The sequence below is a fragment of the Adiantum capillus-veneris genome, chromosome 5 (assembly GCF_014529385.1).
Source record: "Adiantum capillus-veneris isolate H3 chromosome 5, ASM1452938v2, whole genome shotgun sequence".
Classification (NCBI taxonomy): domain Eukaryota; kingdom Viridiplantae; phylum Streptophyta; class Polypodiopsida; order Polypodiales; family Pteridaceae; genus Adiantum; species Adiantum capillus-veneris.
Genome location: NC_140935.1, coordinates 39,935,115 through 39,959,461, shown reverse-complemented (window position 1 = coordinate 39,959,461; position 24,347 = coordinate 39,935,115). Strand labels below are relative to the sequence as shown.

The following is a 24,347-nucleotide window of genomic DNA, read 5'->3' as shown; positions in this document are numbered from 1 at the left end:
CGTATGCACGGACTCGGATAAACTGGATCAAAAAGAGGATAATGTGCAAGGGTATATTGATCGCTTTTGGGATACATACGCCCAAATCTTAATGTAAGTGACGATGAAGTCATCCGCAAGTTTGAAGGCGGTTCTTATGCATGCCTCTAAAAATGACACCTCAAAAGATTGCATGGAATCAGCATTAAACGCACAAGCTCGTGATATGAAGTGGATGTTGAAGAGAAAAAGTTCTTCACCAAATGAAGGGCCATCAAAGAGAGCGAAGACTGAGGAGAATCAAGGAAAGAAGTCTTTAGAATCTCATAAACCATCAAGTTCTAAAGATCAACCCAAGCAAGAAAGACCAACCTACAACAAATTGTCAAAGGAAGAAATGGAGAGACGACTCAAGGAAGGAAGGTGTTTCAAAGGAATGCAATAGTGATGCTAAAGCAAGGCAACCATGGAAAGCTTTTGGAAAGCGGAGAGATCTACCTGTTGTAATTATGATTGACTTTGGATCCACTCATAATTTCATCTCCGAGGAAGCAGCCAGATCTATTGGTCTGACAAAGGAGATCTATTGGTCTGACAAAGGTATGCTAACAATTGCTGACACTCTCTTTGGACAACAAGCACAAGTTGCACCTATGAAGGATCCATTAAGAATTCACATGGGGGATATTTGGATCATGTGGACTTTCTAATAGGTCCTACTCAAGGCTGCGATGTGATGCTAGGCATGCCTTGGATACGCGAAGTCAAGGCAATTCCTATTTATGACAAAGATGCATACAAACTTAAGCTCACACATAAGGCAAGAATCTTGTGATTGATGTAGTGGTTCGAGGTAACTCTAGACCTCTTGGCTAGGCCTGGACGAGAGAGGACTAGAACCAGCCTACTTCTGACTAGACTTGGACGAGAGAGGACTAGACCAGCCTACTTCTGGCTAGACTTGGACGAGAGAGGACTAGCCTGATCCAAAGGGAAGTATAGAAGCAAGTTCAGCAACAGTTAGTGAGATTGGGGCATTTACTGAGCAAGCACCATTTCCAGGATTTCTAGAGGAGCTCTCAAGCACGGGCGCTCATGGCTTGACAACTACGAGATTTTGGAAGAAGAGATGCCATGGCCTCGAAGAGCAGTGCCTAGGGCTATGCCAGGCATGTACGGTGATTGTGATGGATGCCCAATCAAGAAGATGGTCAATGAGGACAAGGATGAGATACCTAGAGATTTTGACACATGATTCGGGTCAAAGCACAACCACATCATTAGGCTAATGATACACGACCATTTGACACCTATTGAGGCACCAAAGGACTTTAAAGATGGAGGCTAGAACTTGACGTTTGTTACTTTTTCAAGGCCTCGAGATGCGATCAAGGCATTTGACTTTTGTATAGTAGTTTGACACGGCGTTTTTTGGAAGCAACTTCATAGAGGCTTCAAAAGTTCGGAAAGCGGCTTCCTTCTTGAAGGGGAATGCTTACAGTTGGTGATTTGCTTTACTTCTCAATGACAGGCACCCCATACTCGGGATAGGGGTTCAAGAGATAGTTTGTCGCTCTGTGGATCACACCAAAGTATGCACCAAAGATCGTGATAGCTTGGAACCACTCGAGTGTAACACTTGGACACCCCAAGTCAAGATTCTACCGCAACATAGCAGAGATTCACTTCAAAACAGTCCACAATTCACACTTGAGTCGACACGACCCGCCGGCATAGTTCCGTGCCTAGAGATATTGGCCCCAAAGACTGGCGCCCTGTCACGTGATACATCCAACCCTATGTGTCCGTGGACAAGCTACAGCATGATCAGGGTTCAGTCAGTCCAGTCAATCTAAATTAGAAGTGATCTGGTACTTTTGTGAGTCTATTTGTAGACCGTGCATGCCCAGACACTAGTGTAGATGCATATCCTCTGGTTGCACACAGCATGATCATAAGCATTCCCATCAGAATCCATCAGAATCCTTCAAGGAAATTTTTCAGTGGATTTAGCCTATTTTCCCTATTTTTGACATTTTTCACTTATTATTTTTAAGTGTCTTTTGTTGGAAAGTAGGTAGGGCAAATTGAGTAAGTTTGTATATAAGCAAACCTAAACTAGCACTACTTGGCAGAAGAGGCAGCAGGAGCTCCACCGCTCAACAGGCAACTTCTCAAGCAAGAACCCCTTGGGGGCGATTTTCCCTCAAGCACATCCTCAGCCTTGGCGTTTTTCTATCAACAGGAATCATCGCCACAGAACACTAGCATTGGCGTTTTTCATCAGGATGATCATCGCCCACACACCCCAAGCATTGGCGTTTCCAGAATTGCAGCCCTAGCGTTTTTGGAGCCAGATCGCCATTTAGTCTTAACGTTTTCAGCACCCCACAGCAATAGATAAGCACCGACAATTTCAGCCCTAAGCCATCAGTTTTCAGCCATAAAGACCAGCAGAAAATCAGTGTTTTCCATAGCGTTTTCAGCCGCAACAGAATTCAGCCATTAGCATTTTTGGACAGCAGTAGAAGGACGGCAGATTTCAGCCCATTAGCATTTTTGGACAGCAGATAAGGAGTAGCAAATTTCAGCCCTTAGATCGGTCTCGCCGTCACCGTCGTCGACACCGACATAGCCTAGACTTGCATCAGTCACATGCATTTAGTTTGTACCAGTTTGTACAATCACAAGTAGACCACTCTCGCCGACGAGAGTGGGGCCTTCGGAGGAGGGTTTTACAACATCTCTGGTGTCGTATTCTCTTCTCTCTCTATCTCTCAGTCTCATTCACTTGTACGCACAGTGTCCATTCACTTTGTTGTGATCATAGCACTCTCTCATTAATAACGGAAGGCTCTCCCTTCCATAAGAACAAAAGGAACCTTGAGCACAGTTTGGAGCACTCATCTTGAGCAAAGTTCAAACATTCATTCCACTGCACCTAACATTGGCAGTGCTTTGTATCACTCAAGGAAAGAACCACAAGAATCACAAGAATTGTTTTTTGGTTGTTGCGGTCGCACGAACCCAAGTTCGCTTGGGCGTGTCGATTCCTAATCGTGTTTTTGAAGAGTGACAGGAATCCCAAGAAAGAAGGGCTTGTCCAGCCTCCCCTTGTGCCTCTTTTCACTCATTGAGAGCGGACCGTGCACTTAGCGGCCGGCCAATCGACGTGAGGTGGGAAAAAGCAACCTTGGTGTGAGCGCAAGGCCGCCAAGGGGTGCGCCCGCCAAAAAGAGCAGAACTCGGGTGAAGAGAAGATCCTTCTCAAACACAAACTGCAAGCAAAAGAAGACCCTCAAGAACCTCAAGAACCCAAGTTCCTCGTGAAATTAAGAACCCAAGAACCCAAGTTCCTCATGAACTTAAGAACCCAAGACCACAAGAACCCACAAGAACCCACGACTCTAGTGGATGGTCATCACTCGAAGTGGAATGGATACTTCGCTTGGAGGTGATGAGCATAAGAGAGGCGAAGAAGAATTTTCCCCACCAGAAGGTTTTTCCGACCCTCCCCCTTCCCCATCTACGTCAAGGATTGCACTAACTCCTATGGAGGCCTTGGACCATATGTTTATGAAAAGGAAGTTAGAACGCGAAGCACGAAATGTAGAAAAAATGGCAGAAATGGAACGCAGACACGCAGAAAGAAAAGCAGAAAGAGAAGCAGAAAGAGACGCAGAAAGAAAGGCAGCCAAAGCTAGACAAGAACAGAGCGACCGACACAGGAAAGAGTTCTGGCGAATCTTTTCTCAAGTTCAGTCATCACAGATGCAAGAGATTTGGGGAAAGGAGACTCTCTCAGTCTCTTCTTCTCCCAAGCATGACACACAGGATTTGAATGACAATGATAAGCATGATGATTTGAATGCCAATGATTTGCAGATGATTTGGATGACAATGACAAGCATGATAATTTGCATGATCAAGATATGATTTCTCACAAGCATGATGATTTACATGAAGATGATGTGATTGTTCACAAGGATGATGAGTTAGTTGATGCTTTTTCTAGCGAAGCTAACCTCGTTGTAGATTCGATCAATCACGAAGGATCGATCTTGGCTCTCGAGCCTAGGTCCAAAGAACCCCCTCAGGAAGAACCGATCTTGGCTCTCGAGAGCCTAGGTCCAAAGAACCCGTACAGGAAGTATTATGTGTTCGCATGCCTAGTACGCACGCATTGTTCGAATGTTTCATTCGTGATCGTTTCCTATATTTTTAGTCAGCGTCTTTATGTGATCCCTTTTCCTAGGCATGACATATTTTTACGTTGAGCACGTTTCACTCATGAATGAGCACGAATGTATGCAAATTGTTCATGAAAAGCTGAAAAGTATGCAATCCAAGGACGTCACATTCCATGTCTCTTCCTTGGCATGACACATTTGTAGAAAGAGTACATGAAAGCATGAGCACCAAGCATGGGCATTTCTGTTGTGAATTGCCACAGTTGATTGCTCTAGATTATAAGAGAAAGATTCGATCTCATTGTTTGCGTGTGTGTGGTGAACGGTTTGGCACTCCGTCTATTGGTTCATCTACATTGCATGCACAGTCTTTTAGGAAGACAAGATTTTTTTCACTCACTTTACATGAAATAGGTATGTTCATGTTTTTGTGTTGGAAGTGGTTTTAGGAATTTTCAGCGATGGAGATTCTTGAAGAAGAAAGAAACCTGACTCTCGACGAAGTTGAACCATTGAAGATGACCGTGTCGCTTTCGGCGCGGCCCAAAGAAGAAGGCATTGCAGACCTTTATGAAGTTCAAGTACCGCACAACCCACACATCAGAGTGGGCCGGCGAAGAGTCCCTTCCAGGATTCCGGATGCTATTGGCGATCTCCCTCGACGCCATATAGTTCGGTACCAGTACCTCACTTTGAAAAGGAGGGGATGTCACGTGACACATCCAACCCTATGTGTCTGTGGACAAGCTACAGCATGATCAGGGTTCCGTCAATCCAGTCAGTCTAGATTAGAAGTAATCTGGCACTTTTGTGAGTCTATTCGTAGACCGTGCATGCCCAGATACTTAGTGTAGATGCATATCCTCTGGTTGCACACAACATGATCATAAGCATTCCCATCAGAATCCATCAGAATCCTTCAAGGGAATTTTCCAGTGCATTTAGCCTATTTTTCCTATTTTTGACATTTTTCACTTATTATTTTTAAGTGACTTTTGTTGAAAAGTAGGTAGGGCAAATTGAGTAAGTTTGTATATAAGCAAATCTACACTAGCACTAATTGGCAGAAGAGATAGCAGGAGCTCCACCGCTCAACAAACAACTTCTCAAGCAAGAACCCCTTGGGGGTGATTTTCCCTCAAGCAGATCCTCAGCCTTGGCGTTTTTCTATAGGACCACAGAACACCAGCATTGGCGTTGTTCATCAGGATGATCATCGCCCACACACCCCTAGCATTGGCGTTTCCAGAATTGCAGCCCTAGCGTTTTTGGAGCCAAATCGCCATTCAGTCCTAGCGTTTTCAGTAACCCACAACAGCAGATAAGCACCGACAATTTCATCCCTAAGCCTCAGTTTTCAGCCCTACAAGAAGTGCAGTTTTCAGCCATAAAGACCAGCAGAAAATCAGCGTTTTCCATAGTGTTTTCAGCCGCAGCAGAATTCAGCCATTAGCGTTTTTGGACAGCAGTAGAAGGACGGTAGATTTCAGCCCATTAGCGTTTTTGGACAGTAGATAAGGAGTAGGAGATTTCAGCCCTTAGATCGGTCTCGCCATCACCGTCGTCGACACCGACATAGCCTAGACTTGCATCAGCCACATGCATTCAGTTTGTACTCGTTTGTGCAATCATAAGTACACTACTCTCGCTGACGAGAGTGGGGCCTTCGGAGGAGGGTTTTACAACATCTCTTGTGTCGTATTCTCTTCTCTCTCTATCTCTCAGTCGCATACACTTGCACGCACATTGTCCATTCACTTTGTTGTGTTCATAGCACTCTCTCATTAAGAACGGAAGGCTCTCCCTTCCATAAGAACAAAAGGAACCTTGAGCACAGTTCGGAGCACTCATCTTGAGCAAAGTTCAAACATTTATTCCGTTGCACCTAACACGCCCCTTTTGGTATTTCTTTTTGTATTAATCTATGTTCAAAGTACAAGAGAGTGGGTAGGTGCTCACTCTCAAGACTCTGCGTCGAGATGCTGTGAGAAGTGAGGCCCTGCCCACTTATTTATTGGTACAAGGGATGCCCAAAAGCAGAGCCCCAAAATCAAAAGCATCCAATCCCAAAAGCTGCTAATTTAGCCAACGTAGGATCCTACCAGCGCAAAAGCAAGAAAGATCCATACGACAGTGCCACGTCAGCAGCTCCGCGTTTTGCGCCACGTTTTTCAAAAATCTGTACGGCAGTCCGTACATCCTAACGTCAGCCTGCCGGCGCTTTTTGCGGGTGTGTGCCAGGGTCTGCTGCCACTCTATCCAGGGGCATGCCATGTCACCCATTTGTGACATACCTCCCTCTTGAAAGCATTGTCACTGCCCTGTATTACGCATGCAAAACAGACAGAGGCCATAAACTGTCTTAGTAGACACTGACTGTTAGTACCGACGCACTAGGAACAACACATCTAGCACATGTACCAATCAACAGTCACATCACATGACAAATCACATTGAAAATTTATTCCAAATCTCAGACCATGATTAATCGGCAAAGTATTTAGCAATTGCATCTAGATCCAGTCGGGACATCACAGATGCCCGATTAAGTAATCCATATTGCAATCATGTCTATAGAGATTTATGAGACCAAAATGTTGCAGTCATTTCGTCTATCAGTTCCTGCACTCAAACAAGTCAAGTACAAATCAATTAGTATCATTTTCATTATCGGGAATTCCAGTTCACAAAGTCATACAGCAGAATACTATCAGCTCAAGAGTATCACTGAAACCCAAAGGGACATCAGTGACTCTATATGAAAAATCGGGGCAATTGGTCGACAAAGGAGCGGAGTGACTCCCTTCTTGTGCAAACCCGTTGCACTAGATTCTCCCATGCTGAAATCGGGGTTCTATCGGAGTAGACTATGCTAAACCGAATGCTTCAAGGTAAACTTCCACAATCTGAGGAGTATCTGCTAGGTCCTCCTTCTCCATCCACTTCGCATCCAATGCAGGATAGTTCTTGAATTTAACCAAGAACCGCCTAATCACTTTACCTTTAATCTTTCTATCTTATGTGCCAATATCTGTTTTGGGACGAGTATCTCCTCGCTTTCCTCCACTTCGGGTTGCTCATCTGACTTCCCATCATCGGACACATCGCCTTTAAAAGGCTTCAAGAGACTCACATAAAAAGCATTGTGAATTCTCCAAGTATCGGGCAGCTTCAGCCTAAAGGAGACATGATTTATCTTTTCTTTTATCTGGAAAGGTCTATAGTATCTCATGCTAAGCTTTGAAAAAAGTCGCTCCTTTCCCTTTTTCTTTCTTAGGCATGCCTTCTCAAAACGTAAGAGCCCTTTAATTTCAAATCGTGACGGTGTCGATCTGCTGCCTTCTTGTGTGTTTCATGAGACTTCTCTAAAGCCTCTCGGACCTTGGCAAAAGCAGTGTCCAAGTCTCTCGTGTACTGGTCGGCTTCAAAAATCTTATCTTTCATGCTTAGGAAGGGTGAAACCTTCGGAGCACCTTCAATAATCTCAAATGGCGCCTTTCCTGCTGTCGAAGAGTGAATTGTGTTATTGTAGGCAAATTCCACCAAAGGCAAAAACTTTTCCCATTGAGTCTTCTGATCCAAAAAATTAGACTTCAATAAATGAGTACGACTGAATTTGCAATCTCAGATTGCCCATCTGTTTGTAGGTGGAAAGATGACGAGAACTGCAACCGTGTGCCAATGTTCTCCCAAACAGCCTTCCAAAACAAACTTGTGAATTGGGGATCTCTGTCAGAGACTATTGTCTTAGGCATGCCATGTAATGTGAATTATTGGGCAATGAATAGTCTCGCTAAATGATGCGGCTTGACTGTTTTCTTCACTGGAATGAAATGAGCTTGCTCGCTAAATCTGTCAATAACAGTCCAGATACCATCGTGCCTACTCTGTGTCTTCGGGAGATCAAAATGAAATCCATAGCAATACTTTTTTAGGGGCGGGTGGAAATGGGTAAAGGCTGTAACAATCCCTGTGCTTTATGCCTGTCAAGCTTGACCTTCTGGCATACCAATCAACTGCATACAAAATCATCCACGTCCTTCTTGAGTCTCGGCAAAAAGAAGTATCGCTCCACACCTTTCAAGGTGGTATCAATGCCACGGTGACCCGTAAAATGGTGGACAGTGGCATTCGGTTAGAACCTTTTCTCTCAATGGTTGTGTAACGCACAACATCGTTTTCTTCATCATGTAGCCATCCCGAATGGAATATCCCGCTACTACCTCCCCATTCTTTATTCGACCGAATACATCTGAAAAATCTAGATCTGTGGCGTATTAATCGACCATGTCCTCGAAGCTTCTATGATGAATCGTGGAAATAGCCAAGACCAACAGCTTTCAGGACAAAGCATCTGCCACCAAGTTCTTCTGTTCCGAAACTGTGACAAGATGTTAGCCCACCGCATTTGCTTTTCCGATAGCTGCTTCTGTGACAAGAAGTAGCATAAAGTCTGATGATCAGTGAAGACCGTAAAATCGGCTCCGAGTAGGTAATGTCGCCACTAAGTAAGAGCATGGATAACCGCCAAAAGCTCTTTCTCATATATCTGTGTTGTCAATTCCGGCCTTGAAAACAATCGGCTCTCATAGGCAATGACATGGCCTTCTTGCATTAAGACCGCACCCAGACTACGACCACAAGCATCACAATATACTTCAAATGACTTTTGCAAATCCGGCAAAGTCAAAACTGGTCATGTAGTCAATTTCTCTTTCAAACTCTGAAAGGCAGTCACCTCTGTGGGTCCCTACAAGAAAGGGACTCCTTTCTGCGTCAAGATATGCAAAGGGGAAACAACCTCTGCAAACTTTCTAATGAACCGCGTGTAGTAAGAACATAAGCCCAAGAAGCTTCTAACTTCATGGACATTCTGTTAGGAAATAGGACGTAGCTAAGTAGATAATTGAGTAGATTACTTAATAGAGAGAGATAATTTACACACACAAGAGATTATAGAGTAGAGAGAGAGAGAGTACACACGATATACGTGGTTCACCCAATGTGGGCTACGTCAATGAGAAAGCAGTCACTCAATGGCTTTAGTACTTCAAACAAGAAGTAGATTACAAAGGGATTATACCCTTAATAGAGCTCCTGCCTTGCTTCACTCTCACCACCTCACACCAACTTCACAATGCACCACAATGCTTCACAATACATTTTTGTGTGTAGAAGAGGCTTCCTTTTATAGGCCAAAAGGGTTGCCGTCTCTCATGAGAGGCAGCCATGTGTAGCCGCCCTTGTGTAGATAAGTCCAAATCGGACCCTCCAATCCGTCCATGTGTGGCCGTCCTTGAGAAGACAAGTCCGCTTTTGAATTCGCCCACCGGCCATTGACTACCGGCCACCGGCCAACCGACCGGTCGTTTTCCGACCACTTTCCGGTTGCCGTCCGGCCATAGTATTCCGGCGAAAATTATTTGCTCGAGATTGGCCATGAAAATTTTGGTTTCCGGCGAGTGATTTTTCTTCACGCACGATGACTTCTCCTCATAACGGGGGCCTTACAAATGTGCGTTTTAAAGTCCTGAAAGCTGTCTTGTAGACATCTCCCGGCAGGATTCGGATCTGATGATATTTACTCTTCAAATCGATCCTGCTGAAACAAGAGGATCCCTGTAGTCGGTCAAGAATATCATCGATCCTCGGAATCGGAAATCTGTTCTTGATGGCGATTTTATTGAGAGCTCTATAATCAATGCACATTCTCCAAGATCCGTCTTTCTTCAAAACTAACAACACGGGAGAGCAGTAAGGTGAAGTACTCGGCTGGATAAGACCCTTTTCCAAGAGGTCTTTCACTTGGTTCATAACTTCTTCATTATGGGCTTGGCTCACACGATAAGGTGGCCGGTTGGGTGGTGTGCTTCCAGGTATCATATCAATGGTATGATCCTTAGAACGAGCTGGTGGCAACTCGCCTAACAGGCCCTCAGAAAAGCAATCGGCATGAGTGTGGAGAAAATCTTTGACATTCTTTATAAGTTCATACATATTTGTCCTATGTTCATCATTCAACTCTTTCAAAAAGATCGAGTAAACAAATAGACTGGATTTCATTAATTTCGAAACGGCCGAAGCCGATACAATAGGGACAGACTCGCCCTTCAATTTCACATCAAGTACAATTTTTCGGGCCTTTTCATTAGTCAATGTCGCTTTCTTCGCCTGATAATCGACCACGGCGTTGTTCTTATGGTACCAAGGGACTCCCAGGAGGACATCACAACCTTCCAAGGGCATTATGTAGAAGTCCTCGTGCCCCAAATACCCCTGACAATGCAACCAAAGTTTGCCAATGATAGGTGTAATGGCTACATCCCTGTCGGGTGCCGCTAGAACTGCCTCTGCTTGTGGTCCCATCCGATCGGGTGTAATCTCGAGCCACGCCGTCAATTCAGATGAAATGAAGTTGGCCTTGGCTCCTCCATCAAAGAAAATCAGTGCTTCTTGATCTTTTCACTTTGGCCCAAGCTCGGCAAACTTCTGTACTTTCATCAATCGTGCTTGGGTCAGTACCCATGCAATCTGGGACCAGTCCTGCTTTCATCTTTCCCTTTCGTCCACGTTCCTCAGCTGCTCTTGAAGTCTCTGGCCTGTCTTCATTCTGTTCTTGCTGTGCCTTTTTAGGACGTGCCTATGTTCCCCGCATCCAAAACACTTCCCCTCTTTGATATAGTTGGCCCTCTCTCGAAGAGTGAGCCAGGATCGTGAATCCTTGTCTTTCATTTCTTGGGGGCTCTTTTTCTTTCTACTTTCATTATTAGAAGTCTCTTGGGTTCTCTGAGTCAAGATCTCATCAGTGGGGTAAGTCAGATTGCCTAAATGTATGGCAAAACCCCGTTTCACATGACCCATCAATTCTTGAATAGAATTTGACTTTTGTTCTAAGCAACGATCTCGGATCTCTATAGGAAGTCCGTAGCAAAACAGCTCAATCTGTTCTTTAAACGAGATCTTAAATGAAGAAGATGTGTTAGGTGCAGCGGAATGGATGTTTGCGCTTTGCTCAAGATGAGTGCTCTGAACTGTGCTTAGGGGTTCCTTTTTACTTACAGATGGGAGAGCCTCCGTTCCTTTAGTGAGAGAGTGCAATGGACACAAACAAAGTGAATGGACACTGTGAATGGACGTGCATGAGACTGAGAGATAGAGAAGAGAATACGACACCAGAGATGTTGTAAAACCCTCCTCCGAAGGCCCCACTCTCGATGGCGAGAGTGGTCTACTATTGATTGCACAATCTCTACAATGCTTGGACTTGCCGACGATGTCGACGACGATGAGAACGACGACGAGACGGGCTGAAAACTAAAATCGCTAAGGGCTGAAATCTGCAAATCTTTATCTGCTGAATTCTGACTCTATGTTGGTGACGATGTCAATGGCGACGATGCGATGACGACGCGCTGAAAACGCAGATGCTGAAATCTGCGTTTTCCGGGCTGAAACTGCAAACTTCGCGGGATCTGACCGTTCGGCGAGGATCTGCTGCGGGAAGGTGGATCTGCGAGGTTCGGGACTTGATCTACGATGTCTAAATGCTGAAAACTGAAAACGCAGAGTCTAGGGCTGATTCTGTTGTGAAGATCTGCAAAAACGCTGAGGTTGGTCTGCAAATAAAAAACGCTAGGGCTGAATTCCGTGCTTCTGTCGCCGGGTTGGTCTGCAATGCAAAACGCTGGGGCTGATCTGCAATGGAGAAAAACGCTGGCTGTCCTTGGCTGAAAACGCTAAGTCTCCTACGGGGGGGGGGGGGGGGCTTGCTCAGAAGTTGCCTGTTGAGCAATGTGCTCCTGCTGCCTCTTCTGCCAGAAAGTGCTAACTCTGGTTTGCTTATATATTAACTTAGCAAAATTGCTCTTCCTACTTTTCCACAAAAGTCACTTAAAAATAATAAGTGAAAAATGTCAAAAATAGGGAAAATAGACTAAATGCATTGGAAAATTCCCCTGAAGGATTCTGATGGGAATGCTTATGATTATATTGTGTGCAACCAGAGGATATGCATCTACACTCAGTGACTGGGCATGCACGGTCTACGAATAGACTCACAAAAGTGCTAGATCACTTCTAAATCTAGACTGACTGAACCCCGATCATGCTGTAGCTTGTCCACGGACACATAGAGTTGGATGTGTCATGTGACAAGATGGTAGAAAAAGTTCCAAAATCTCTCGCAATACGCGTCCAGAGAATCTCCTCGGTCATCCGAAGATGATTCCAAGCAGTTCGTATATCTCGTTCGTACTCCCGAGTCAGCCAAGTAGAAATAAAAAGCCTTTTGAATTTCAACCATTTAACCGGAGCTTCCTTGTTCAGTAGAAGGGTGGACCACCATGTTCGAGCATTTCCCTTGAAGAAAGAGGTAGCCCTCCGAATCTTGGAGTGCTCTGAGTAATGCCCTCCAGAGAAAGTTATGTCAAATTGTTGTATGAAGGACAAAGCCCTCGGAGCATCTCGAAATCCAAAAAAAGTGTCAAACTTAAGAGAGTGGGTAGGTGCTCACTCTCAGATTCTACGTCCAGATGCGCTAAGAAGTGAGGCCCTGCCCACTTATTTATTTGTCATAATAACTAATATCTAATTCTCCAAAATGATTTTCTCATGTTAAATTGATCATTTAATATGGGGAAGTGCCAGGGGAGAAAAAGCTAGAATATTGGTTAAGCTGGCAGACCGGCCACAGTAGGGATCCAAGGGGAGGGCCATCTGCAAAAGAGCAAGGTGCAACAATGAGCTTAAAAGACCGTAGGGTTCAGCCCATTAAGACTTCCAAAATGCTAAGGTTCCAAAATTCAAAGGTTGTGTCCAAAGGTTAAAAGCCTAGGAATTGGATACTTTGTGTGTGCTCAAAAAGTCTTCATGCATCCCTACATAGGAGGGGGTGAGCCCTAGAAGTAGGAAATGAGAGAGAAACTCACACACACACACACACAAGCTCCCTTTACACAAAGGGAATGAGGGACACATGTCAGCTCCCTAGCCTAGATGCCCACAAGGTGTGCTCAAATCCTATTGGATGGCCTTGGAGGTGGACCAATGAGAATTAGGATGGAGTAAATCTAGTTTAATTAATTAAAAAACACTTAATAAAAGAACCAATAAGAATTAAGCTCTCTAGAAGCTTATTGGACAGTCTACCAAGGGGTCCAATGAGCATTCAGCAGCCCAATGGCTTGCCTGATTCCTATTGGCCTGGAGGCAAAGGTGTCCAATGAGAGTTTAGTTGCATTTATTAATTACGTAAAGCTCTCACAAAAGGGGAAAGGGGGATACATGTCAGAAGGCTATCACTTATGCTGCTTAGATTTCATTGGCTAAGCCTGGCATGGGCCAATAGGGTGTGAGCATGAGCAAATAGGAAGAGGAGTCGACCAAGAGAGAGAGGGGGCTGAATTTTACAAGGCATTATCACTTACACACTCACACAATCTCATGTGTGGAGTAAGAAGACTCTCTCTCTTCTTCTCAAGCTTTAATGAAAAGCTTACCACCTACTCCAAGCTTGTGAGAAGGGAGGCCTACACCAACAACTCTTGGCTTTGTGATGCAAATCCAACCAAGATCCAAGCTTCAATGCATGCTCATCTCCTCTACCATGCTAATTACTAAGCTAAGCTATGCTAATATAAGTGATTATGTGAGGAGATGTACATCTTTCTCGTAAGAATACTCCTTCCTCTCAATCTACTCTCATACCCCGCTAGCTCTCACCATCTTCGAAGGTGTGTGAGGTCTTGGGTCTGAGACTGTGATGTAATTGATGTTGTGTTTGATAAGTGTTCTGCTTAGTGCATGAAGTTTCCATCTCCATTGCACTAGCTAGTATTGAAGGAACACAAAGAATTGTATTGTAAAATGTCTCTCTTGATGGGAGAAACCATAATACAAAGCCTTTTGGAGGGGGGACCGGCTCCATGTAAATCCGGTCCTCAACTATTGTCAATAGCTTAATTTCTCTCTCTTTTGAAGTATTGTTCATGCTATTTAACTAGTTGTTATGCTTTTTGTTGCTCTCTCCAGGCAAGCACTCTTGTTATTCTCATTAGGAATCTATTCTAATGAAATGCTCACTATGTTCATTCTATTTTCCGCTACCCACAAGTTACTAGGCCATTAAATGTTACATATTGGTACAAGGGATGCCCAAAAGCAGAGTCCCAAAATCAAAAGCTTAAAAGCTTTAAAAAAAAATAAAGCATCCAATCCCAAAAGCTGCTAATTAAGCCAGCCTAGGATTCTTTTAGCGCAAAAGCAAGAAAAATCCATACGGCAGTCCGTACGGCAGCAGCTCCGCGTTTTCGGATATCTATACGGCAGTCCGTACATCCTGCCACGTCAGCCTGTTGGTGCTTTTTGCAGGTGTGTGTGTGTGTGTGTGCCGGGGTCTGTTGCCACTTTGTCCAAGGGCATGCCACGTCACCCATTTGTGACACGAGTATGACAGAGGACAACACACTTATGACCTATGCCAAAAGATTTTACTTGAGCAGATGGAACGCTAATGTTGTGGATTGCCTTGGGAGCTACAAAGTTATTGCTTGAAGCACATATCTCTTAGCACTCAAGAGTTGGACTATGCTTAGGATGGCTACTCGATGCTCACAGGATCATGGACATATCTGACACTTCTAGCAGGAACCAAGTCAGACGAGAAAGACACCAATAATGAATGAAGAAGATTATCAAGAGAAAGCGAGCTGACGCTTACAATTGTCATGAGACGGGCCATATTGCGGCAGAGTGTCTAGAGGAGGAGGAAACTGAGGAAGACAAACCACAGACTTCTAAGGTGGTCAAAGACTGATGGGCCAAGAAAGGGAAGACAAAAGAACTAGTTTTGGATTTTATGGAAACGCCTAAGGACCAGGAGGACGAGACTACTGAGCTTTGCAAGGTGTGGGGCAAAGTACAAGGTCAAGAGAGTTTTTGATAATGGAGCTGAGGCCAACTTTATTTCACCAAAGATGGCGGCTCGACTGTGAGTGAGGCTTGAGGAGAGGGGCTACAGATGGACACAATCCTATTGGCACCAAGGCATGAGGTTGTAGTATCACCCTTGGCAGGCCAGCTTTGCTTGCACTATCAAGATTATGTTGGACAAGAGGACTTTCATATCATCCACTTGATGGGTGTGATGTTCTGTTGGGGATTCCATGGCATCACAAGAAGAGTGTGATAATGGGCACTCGGGCTAGAAAGCTACAATTGAAGAATAGCAACGGTAGAGATCTAGTTTTATATGTTGAACTTAAGGGCGCGTCAGTCTCTCTTGTATCAGCTTCGGCCACTTCCAAATTAATAAAGTCAAGTTTTTTTGCCTACTCAATCTTTGTCAAACCATTATCCAACAAATCATCAGATGGGATCTAGTTTTAGATGTTGAACTGAAGGGCCCGTCAGTCTCTCTTGCATCAGCTTCGGCCACTTCCAAATTAATAAAGTCAAGTTTTTTTGCCTACTCAATCTTTGTCAAACCATTATCTACAATTCATCTTGCGAACTTCTAGGATCTGGAACTGGAGAAAAAGGTTCGTTTAGAGAGGACTCATCAGAAGAAACATCTAGAATAGGTAATTCTCAGTATAATTTAGAAGGTTTAGGAGCTCTTATCTCCGTCTGAAGGTACATGCTCGTCATTCCATTCTGGGTCATAAAGAGAGTTATATCAGACAATGATGATTTTATTGGACTCAGGAATGCAATTTTCTTCTCAGTTTCTTAGAAACCTGGTGATAGACATCACTCCCAACGGTACGGACATGGGAGAAATTGGACTTTCTACCAAAAAAAACCTCAAATAAAGTCTGTTCAGGAAATGAAGTTATAGGAGAATGGTTGAGAATGTCGACAGCTGTGGCAACAGCCTCTGCCCACAATGACTGAGGTAACTCTCATAGCCTGAGCCATCTCAACAACAATCCTATTCTCTCGTCCTGTGGGGTATAAGGAGAAGACATAGGTGATTGTATGCTCAACTCTATCTGATAACTCAGTCAGTCTCTTGAGTCATGTTACTGTAAGATGGCAAAGTTGTGCAATTTTCTCTCTTTGCTTTCAAGGTCGTCTTTTAATTTGGTCGTGTATTTCTCCTTTTAAGTTTGTACATTGTCGAACCTCAATTTAATCTATAGCTTGTATTTGAAAAAAAAATTGTTCATTTCTCTTATGTCTATTCTGTTGTATGCGTTTGAGGTTTGGAATAAGTCTTTCTACTGTTTTGTCCATGAGTTTTGTATGCAGTCTCAATCAAGGAAGATTCTCTTGCATATTTTGTCCATCTCTTCAGCCTCGGTCATTTTCAAGTAGCTGTTGTTTTGTTTTTTGGGCTTTAACTTTAATTATGATTGCTCGAATATCTTCTTTGTTTTAGAAGCCGGTGTGTGTCTTAATTGTGTGCTTTGTGCTAGTGCCTCTTATAGTCTGTAAGTTGACACTTCACTGACCTTAATTTTTCTGCTCAGTCAGATTCTGATTTTGGGAGCATTTGTTAATGGGGCATGGAGGAAAGGTTTTTGTCACCGTGGGCACAACCCTTTTTGATGCGCTAATCACAGCTGTTGACACACAAGAGTGTAAAGCGGCTCTTGCCCGTCAAGGATACTCGTCCCTTGTTTTACAAATAGGGCGTGGCTCTTATCTTCCCTCCAAGGTATGCTTACACAATCTTAGTCCCGAGTCCTGTCTTTGTAATATGTATGTGTTGTGATACAAGAGAGAATGTCTTGCTGTTGAACGAACCAGAAAACAGAAGTCTGTTTCCCAAAAGTTTCTCTTAAAACGTCCTGTACCTTGATATCTTGAACTGTTTTGAGAGAATACAGCCTGTTTTGTATGGTTGTGTGCCGGATCATCCCGACATCCTTTCTATAGAAATGGTAGCACTTATTCAAAGTACAGACCAGATTATCTATGTAATGTGCACTAGGACATGAGAAAAGATATGGAATAAGATCAAGATATAGGCTGGATGGGGTTTGAGCTTGGGTGCTGTCAGGACGATGTAGGTGGATTGTTGAAAGTGGACTTCTTCACATTCTCACCAGACTTGAAGGAACATTTGAGCTCAGCTGATCTGGTGATAAGTCATGCAGGTAAAAGCTCCGAACCCTCAGTAGCAGGTTCAGCATTTATGGTTTTTGATTATGATTAGCCAAGCATGAATCTGCGGATCAGAGACCTGGAAATTGCTTGTATATTATCGCAGGTTCAGGCAGCATTTTCGAGACGTTACGAATGGGCAAGCCTCTTATTGTGGTTGTTAACGAAGCTTTGATGGATAATCATCAAGCAGAGCTTGCTGAGGAGCTAGCTGCACAGAAGTACCTATTGTATGCCTCTCCAGGCACTCTGTTGAAGACAATAACCAAGATGGACTTGGATTCGCTAGTACCTTACAAACCATCTAATCCTGCAGCCCTCGTGAAATCATTGAACTCTTTCTTGGGTTTCCATGATGATTAACTAAAGTGGCTTGATTGCCTGCTCATTGACAATGATGATGATTAAATTTGGCACAATTGCCTGCTTATGCCCTGGTCTTGCACACTGTAATTGAAAACAATTTTTAACTTTTTTTTTACTTTAGCGAGCTGGGGGGCCGGGCACGGTGCCCGGCCTACTCTCGCAAGGTGAAGCTTTTGTCACTGATTTCAATCTCAATTAGAGACCTTAGACACCGCCTTGGGGATGGATAGCCCGCCCAGTATTTTAGGACTTGCACCCACTGTAATTGAAAACAATTTTTAACCACGTGTGGATTATTTGTCTTTTTGTGCTTTTTGATAGATCTGAATCTCTTCCCTTGGTGGCCCAACTTCAAGCTTGCACTTTGTTATGGAATGGATTAGAAACAGTACAAAGGAAACGAGAAACGAGTGACCATAGTTTCTTTATACGTGGAACTTGGACAGGTATGGAAGTACAGAATAAGTACGGACAGACCCTCCCAAGGATTCCATACTTCGGACTCTATATGGCACACTACAGTCAGTCTACATACATCACTTAAAACCATAGAATGCAGTGAAACATCATAGAAACTTTAGAATATAGCTAAATTCATACCAATGACCACCATGACTAAGTGTACGCAGACAGTGGTTTTTTTAATCATTGGGGACATCCGAAAAACCCAATTATACTTCAATCAGACTCGGACGGTGCTGGTAATATAGTTCCCAATAGGACGGGTCCCGAAAAAACTATGCGAGTGCCTTCTCTGGTTTCGATTTAATGGGGTCCCAAACAGAGTGTCTTTGTGAGGAAAGTTACGAGGCCTCGTTTGGGCTAGTGTCAGGTTGGAGCGGAAGTGGATTTAGCTCGGATCTAGTACTTCGCACAAACACAAGGTTACTTTACTTCACTTGAAAGAACTGAATTGAACTGAACGAAAGAGAGAGACGCAGAGAGAGAGAAATGAAAATGAAATGAAATGATATATTAACGTCTTCAAAAGGCCAAAATGACCTATGAGACCATCAGATACAAAGTGGTGAATCTAATACAACGTTTGAAGTACAAGTACAAAAAGTACTGAATGTAGAAACTGAAAATGAAGTGTGAAATGTGAAATGTGAAATGTGAAAATGTAGAGTAGGCCCTCAATGACATTCTGGGTGTCGTGCTAGAATGCCTCTGATCCTCTGCTGGAGTCTCCGTCGATGGAGTGTGCTCTTGTGTCTCGGTCGTGGTCGTCTCGATCTCCCGAGCTCAGTCACCCTGTCAATGAGGGTGCCTTTGGTATGAATGTGGGTACAACCCTGTGCTGGTGGTTGGTCTCCTGGCTCCCTCGATCCAAAGAAGTCTGTGATCTGTCTCTGTGACTGTCGCACTCCATGTCTCCTCAGCAGACTATCTCTATGTCGGTGTAGCTCAAGTAGATATAAGCCAAGGCATCTCTGATCCTGATACCTCATGACTCTATCTAGGGGTCCAAAACCCTCCCTGAATAAGCAATGGAAGCGCCCTCGTATCTCATAATACACAGTGCAGTGACATATGTAGTGTAGCTCTGTCTCTGGCTCTCTATCGCATAGTTGGCATATCCTAGACTCCGGTGGTATCCCTCTAAATCTACCCGTCTCAATCTCCAGCTGGTGTGAAGATGTGCGAATCTAACCAATAGCACATCGCAGACCATGAGACAAACGAGTGTCCATGTAGCTTGGACGAATCACAAACCCATCTCCCGAAAGTTGGAGAAGATGCTCTTTGTAGAAAGCCATCTTCGTGCCCAACTCCTGCATCGGCTCTACCCATGTCCTCCTGGTGTCCAACTGTATAAGATCCTGACGAATGAGTCTAGTGATCTCCGTCCGTGTGACTGGCAAGGAGGGTGCATCCAGGGAATACTGAAAAGGAGGCAATCTATCCATGTTGAAACCATGCCTCTGAAACCATGAGGTCATCTGCGCATACCAACATGATGCGTCTCCCTACATCGGTAACTGCCTAGAGGACTCAAGAGCCAATCTAGTATATCTGCCTCTATGTGTATCCCATAGATTTTGCATAAGGGACACTGATTTGGTAAGAGCCTCAATCTCTATAGGAGGGGCGGCTATCTCCGCTCGAATAATCGCATGTGGTACGGAGACCTTGGCTCTAATCATCCGGGATATCATAAGTACCAAGGGTCTCTCCATGCTCCTCCAACTGTCATGATTCACAGATGGTCCCCAAACTTGGACCCCATAAAGCATAGCTGAAGCAACCAAAGTATCAAAGAGCCATAGCTTTGTTCGTGGTTCTTGAAACTGAACCTGCGAACACATCCTCTCTAGCCCTCCCAATGCCGCATAGGCTTTGGACAATCTAGTCTCTGCTGCTCTCCTCAGAGTAAACATTGGTCCTGTGAATACCACCCCCAGGTATGTATATTCATCTGTGTACTCCACAGTATCCTGACCATATACGAGTGTAGGTGCCGATCTCTTGACCCACTGTGGTGTGGTTTTTAACACCATAACCTTGGTTTTACCAAGGTTCACAGACAATCCACTATCCTCTGCAAAGTTGTGCAATGCATCCAACTGTCTCTGCATGCCCTCTGGTGACTCTGATATCAACACAATATCATCAGCATATAATAATAAAGGGATCCATGTCCCTGCTAGCTGAGCGCATCTGTCGTCCTCTTTGTCAATGTAGTCAGAGACTTCATCTACATACATACCAAAAAGTGTAGGGGACAAAGGACACCCCTGTTTCACTCCAATAGTGGAATGAACAATGTCAGAAATCCCCTCAAGAGTGCACTGAGCCGTATAAAGCCATGATCCCCCACATGATCTCCGTGGGTACTCCCAACTTCAGTAGCCTACGCATCAATCTGGCCCTCGGCACTGTGTCAAACGCTTTGCGGAAGTCCACAAAGCAACAATACATCCGTCTTCCATGTGCCCGACCCTCCTCAATAATGGTTCTGAGTGTAAGAATATGGTCCAAAGTGCAGAAACCCCTCCTGAATCCAGCCTGTCCTGCTGCTCGCATGCCCTCATTTTCTGCCTATTTACTCAGTTGCTGTTCAAGAATGGATGCATACAACCGTGCCAATGTGTGCCCTATCATAATAGTACGGTAGTTCCCTATCACCGTGGGGTCCCCTGTCTTGAAGAGAGGTACAATAGTAGATAATCTCCAAGACTCCGGTAGTCCCTCACATATGACACGGTTAAACAACCGCGCAAGAACCTCTGACAGTACATCTCTAGCATGTATCAAGTGCTCTGCCACCAAACCTTCATGATCATATGCTCTCCTAGTCCTCATCCTGTCAATGGTGTTCTTCACCATCTTAGTGGTAAAGAAGGTACTAGTGGCTAGACATGGCTCTAGAGGGTCTGGTAATGGTGGTTGCCCAGGTACTGTATATAATGATGCTGCATACTGACCCCAAATCTCAGGAGAAGTAATCACTGGAGGAGGTGAGTGTTCATGGAAGAGACGGCAGGCCTCACCTGAATCTTGACTCAAAAAGAGCTGATACAAATCACGTTCCATCTGGGCTAAAAAGGCACGCTTCTTCCGTCGCACTAAACGCCGAAGGGCAATCCGAGACTGTCTATATGTAATGACTCCAAGTATAAGCTCGCTCTGAATCTGAACTCTCATCTCTCTGGACTCCTCATCATACCAACTATTCTGAGGCATGTTCCCAGAACGTCTTCTCTGATCTAGTTGAGTGTGTGGGTATGCCTCTGCTGCTGCCCCATGCAAGATCTCCGTCAATAGAGTGGTGATCTCTTCCACAGTATATACAGGCTCGGCTGCCCACATCCGCCTGTAAATCTCCTCCACATAGACTGAGTCCGTCTCTGGTGTAAAAGTATACCATGTGTGTGCAATCCTCCATGGTGTCTGAGAGGCGTTATACTTGAAAGAGACTGAAAAAGTCAGGAGAGCATGGTCCACTGCTACTCCAACAGGTCTAGGTCCCACACTGAGATCCTAAATACTAGAGATGAAACTCGGTGAAGTCATGACATAGTCCACTGTACTGGCCCCATGTTTGTGTGGAAAGCATGTGAATCCCCCAGACGAAGGAAAAATCTCTAGACCATTAAGTATGGCCAAACCATGTGTAGTCGTCATCTCCATGAGATATCTCCCATACCCTATGTGCTCTCTGTCCTGTGAGTGTCTGTCAAGCCCCATCTCCGATATATCCATCTCTCTAAGCATCTCCTCCGAGGTATCATAAAATACCGTTTGGGAGTTGGCCGTCCTGGCATGAAAGTCTCCCAAGAGAATGATATCTCCATCTCTAGAAAACTCCCATATGTCATCATCAAGTATAGAGAAAGGGGATTGCCCTCTAGGTGAGGTATAGACTGATGTGCTAGGGGGAAAGTAGCATACAGCAATGTATAAGTATCTGCCCGTCTCAGCTCTCAGTCTCACCCACATGTATCTCGCCTGGTCATCTCTCCGGACAATCTGTAATAGCGGCTGCAACTCCTCCCTGAATAAGATTGCTACCCCTCCCGAACCTCGACTCCCATGCTGGGATCTAGTGTCTGGCCGACAAGCTATCTCCCATGAATAGCCAGTCACACTTGGCATCAACTGTCCAGATTTCTGATGTGTCTCTGAGTAAAAGACAATGTCTCTATCTGTGAAGCTATCCTCAAAGGCACCCACATCCAGCCTATATGATCCATTACAATTCCATGCCGCCATCCGGAGTGTGGTCCCATATGTCTCGCACTATCATGTTGTGCGTCTTTCCAAAACCACTACTTTCCCTCCTCTATAAAAGGCAAATTTTCCCTTCTCCCTTGCTGCTTTGATCTCTGGCATCAACTCTTGCATATGTGCTATTTGTGCTAAAGTAAGGTCATCCCCCATAAATATCCCAGTTTTCTTAAGTGTTGGTCTCTTCTTCAGGAATTCTTTCTTTTCCTTGGTAAGCATGATGAGATGTGGAAAAGTGCTTACCAAGCATTGCTTTATCCAATTCTTTCCTCATATCTGCATACATAGAATTCTTATAACTCTCTGCGTTTGCGTACATCTCTTTCCTGATGTCATCTCTCATAAAGCTGAGCTCCGATTTAATCATCGCTTGAACCCTCTCCATCATTAAATCATCTTGGACTCTTGACGGTTTTCCGTGCCCGCAGAGAGCTTGGCGAGAGTATACTATCTCTGTTCCTCCGCTTGAATGTCGCTTTCATTTTTTGTGGGGTGGTGAAGCCACTTGCATCACCATCCTCGGCTAGTTGGTCCATCCGAGAGAGAAGAACAAAGCGAGCACTGAGTCAAGGCCCTCACCAGAAGGCCCTCACCAGCAGAGGTCTCGTGCTCGCCCTCGCCCTGGCTGACTGCTCTCGTCCTCGCCCTCGCCCTCGCCTTGGCTAGCTGGTCTCATCCTCGCCCTCGCCGTGGCCCGACCTGGCTGGTCTCTGCCCTCGTCCTCGCCTTGGCTGGCTGCCTTCCTTCTCGCTTTTCGCCCTGGCTGGCTCGTCCTCGCCCTTGGCTCTTCTCGCCCTCGCCCTTGGTAGGCAGCTCGCCCTTGTCCTCGCCCTTCAGAGCTCAGGGGCCTCCCCTTGGCTGGCAGCTCGCCCTCGACACAGGACCTCAAACCACAGGATACAAAGAAAGAGAGAGAGAGAGAGAGAGAGAGAGAGAGAGAGAGAGAGAGAGAGACGACACCACATGTCGGCTCGGGTCCCAACAACCCTCAAGGGCCCCCTTGCTTTGTTTCCAGAGCAAGTACTTGCTTTATTACTTGCACAAATGCTGATACAGTGACTAAATGCTGAGACGCTAATGGGTACTTGATGCAGATGCTTGGTACTGCTAAGAAATTGAAGGGTACTACGGTAGATACCGAGGGTACTGTTGTGGGTGCTAAGGGATACTTTGATACTTGGTACTGCGGGTACTTGGGTGCTAAGGACACGGAGGTCTTGATGATCCCTACGATGAGCTAGGCAAGAGCCAAGCCAAAGCGCAATGGGTGCTAGATGCTGGGGTACTGCGTCCGACGATGACGATGAGGGGTACTCGTGCTATGGTGTACTAATGGATACTGTTGGAGATAATTGGTATTGCGACAACGACAACGACAACGACATTGAGGGTACTGTTGCAATGGGTCCTCAATGATGGCTGAAAAGCTAAAGCTGTTGAAGAGGCTATGGGCTGAAAATTGAAATGCTGAGGGTACTGCTACGATGATGAAAGGGCTGAAAACTGACAAAAAACGCTGATGGGTTGCTGGCATTTTGGTGGCTGAAAAGGCTGATGGGAGGGCTGAAGGAAAACGCTGATTTTGCTGGTGCAAAAACGATGGCTCTGCTGGTTCTTCTTGAGAGGCTGTGCTACTGCTCCTCTATCTTCTATTGACGCCCAAAGGACGACTTTTATAGGTCTTTTAGCCATTTGCCCTACCTACTTTTAATAAACGTCATGTCAAAGTCACTTATTAATAAATGACTTAAGTGACTGTTCATATGCGTATATGCTTAAGTGACTTAACCAAGAGTATGCAACTATGACTTGCCTGATCATGCACGTCCTTCTAGAGGTTCACAAAATGTTAGGCTAGATCCTAAGCTAACTAAGACTGAGGCTAGACTCTAGTAGTAGCTTGTCCACATGGCGCAAGTGCAGTGCACACTTGACAGCTAGTAATACAGGAAGCTGTATGTTGTATTCTCTCCT

At 44.8% G+C, this 24,347-nt stretch overlaps 1 protein-coding gene across 2 annotated transcripts in view; it reads left to right on the top strand.

The window, feature by feature from the left end:
- The window catches only part of LOC147457177 (uncharacterized), a 48,162-nt gene extending 30,297 nt beyond the window's left edge, over window positions 1–17,865 (top strand). Inside the window, exons 1-4 of one of the 2 annotated variants that reach the window (XM_086512146.1) lie at window positions 16,369–16,480; window positions 16,640–16,827; window positions 17,173–17,269; window positions 17,383–17,865. In XM_086512146.1, coding sequence (XP_086368272.1) covers window positions 16,669–16,827; window positions 17,173–17,269; window positions 17,383–17,639 — 513 coding nt within the window. In that variant the 5' untranslated portion in view covers window positions 16,369–16,480; window positions 16,640–16,668 and the 3' untranslated portion in view covers window positions 17,640–17,865. Of the gene's footprint in view, window positions 1–16,368; window positions 16,481–16,639; window positions 16,828–17,172; window positions 17,270–17,382 lie in introns of those variants that run through there. The other variant, XM_086512145.1, reaches the window with a different exon arrangement.
- The last annotated feature ends 6,482 nt before the right edge of the window (window positions 17,866–24,347 follow it).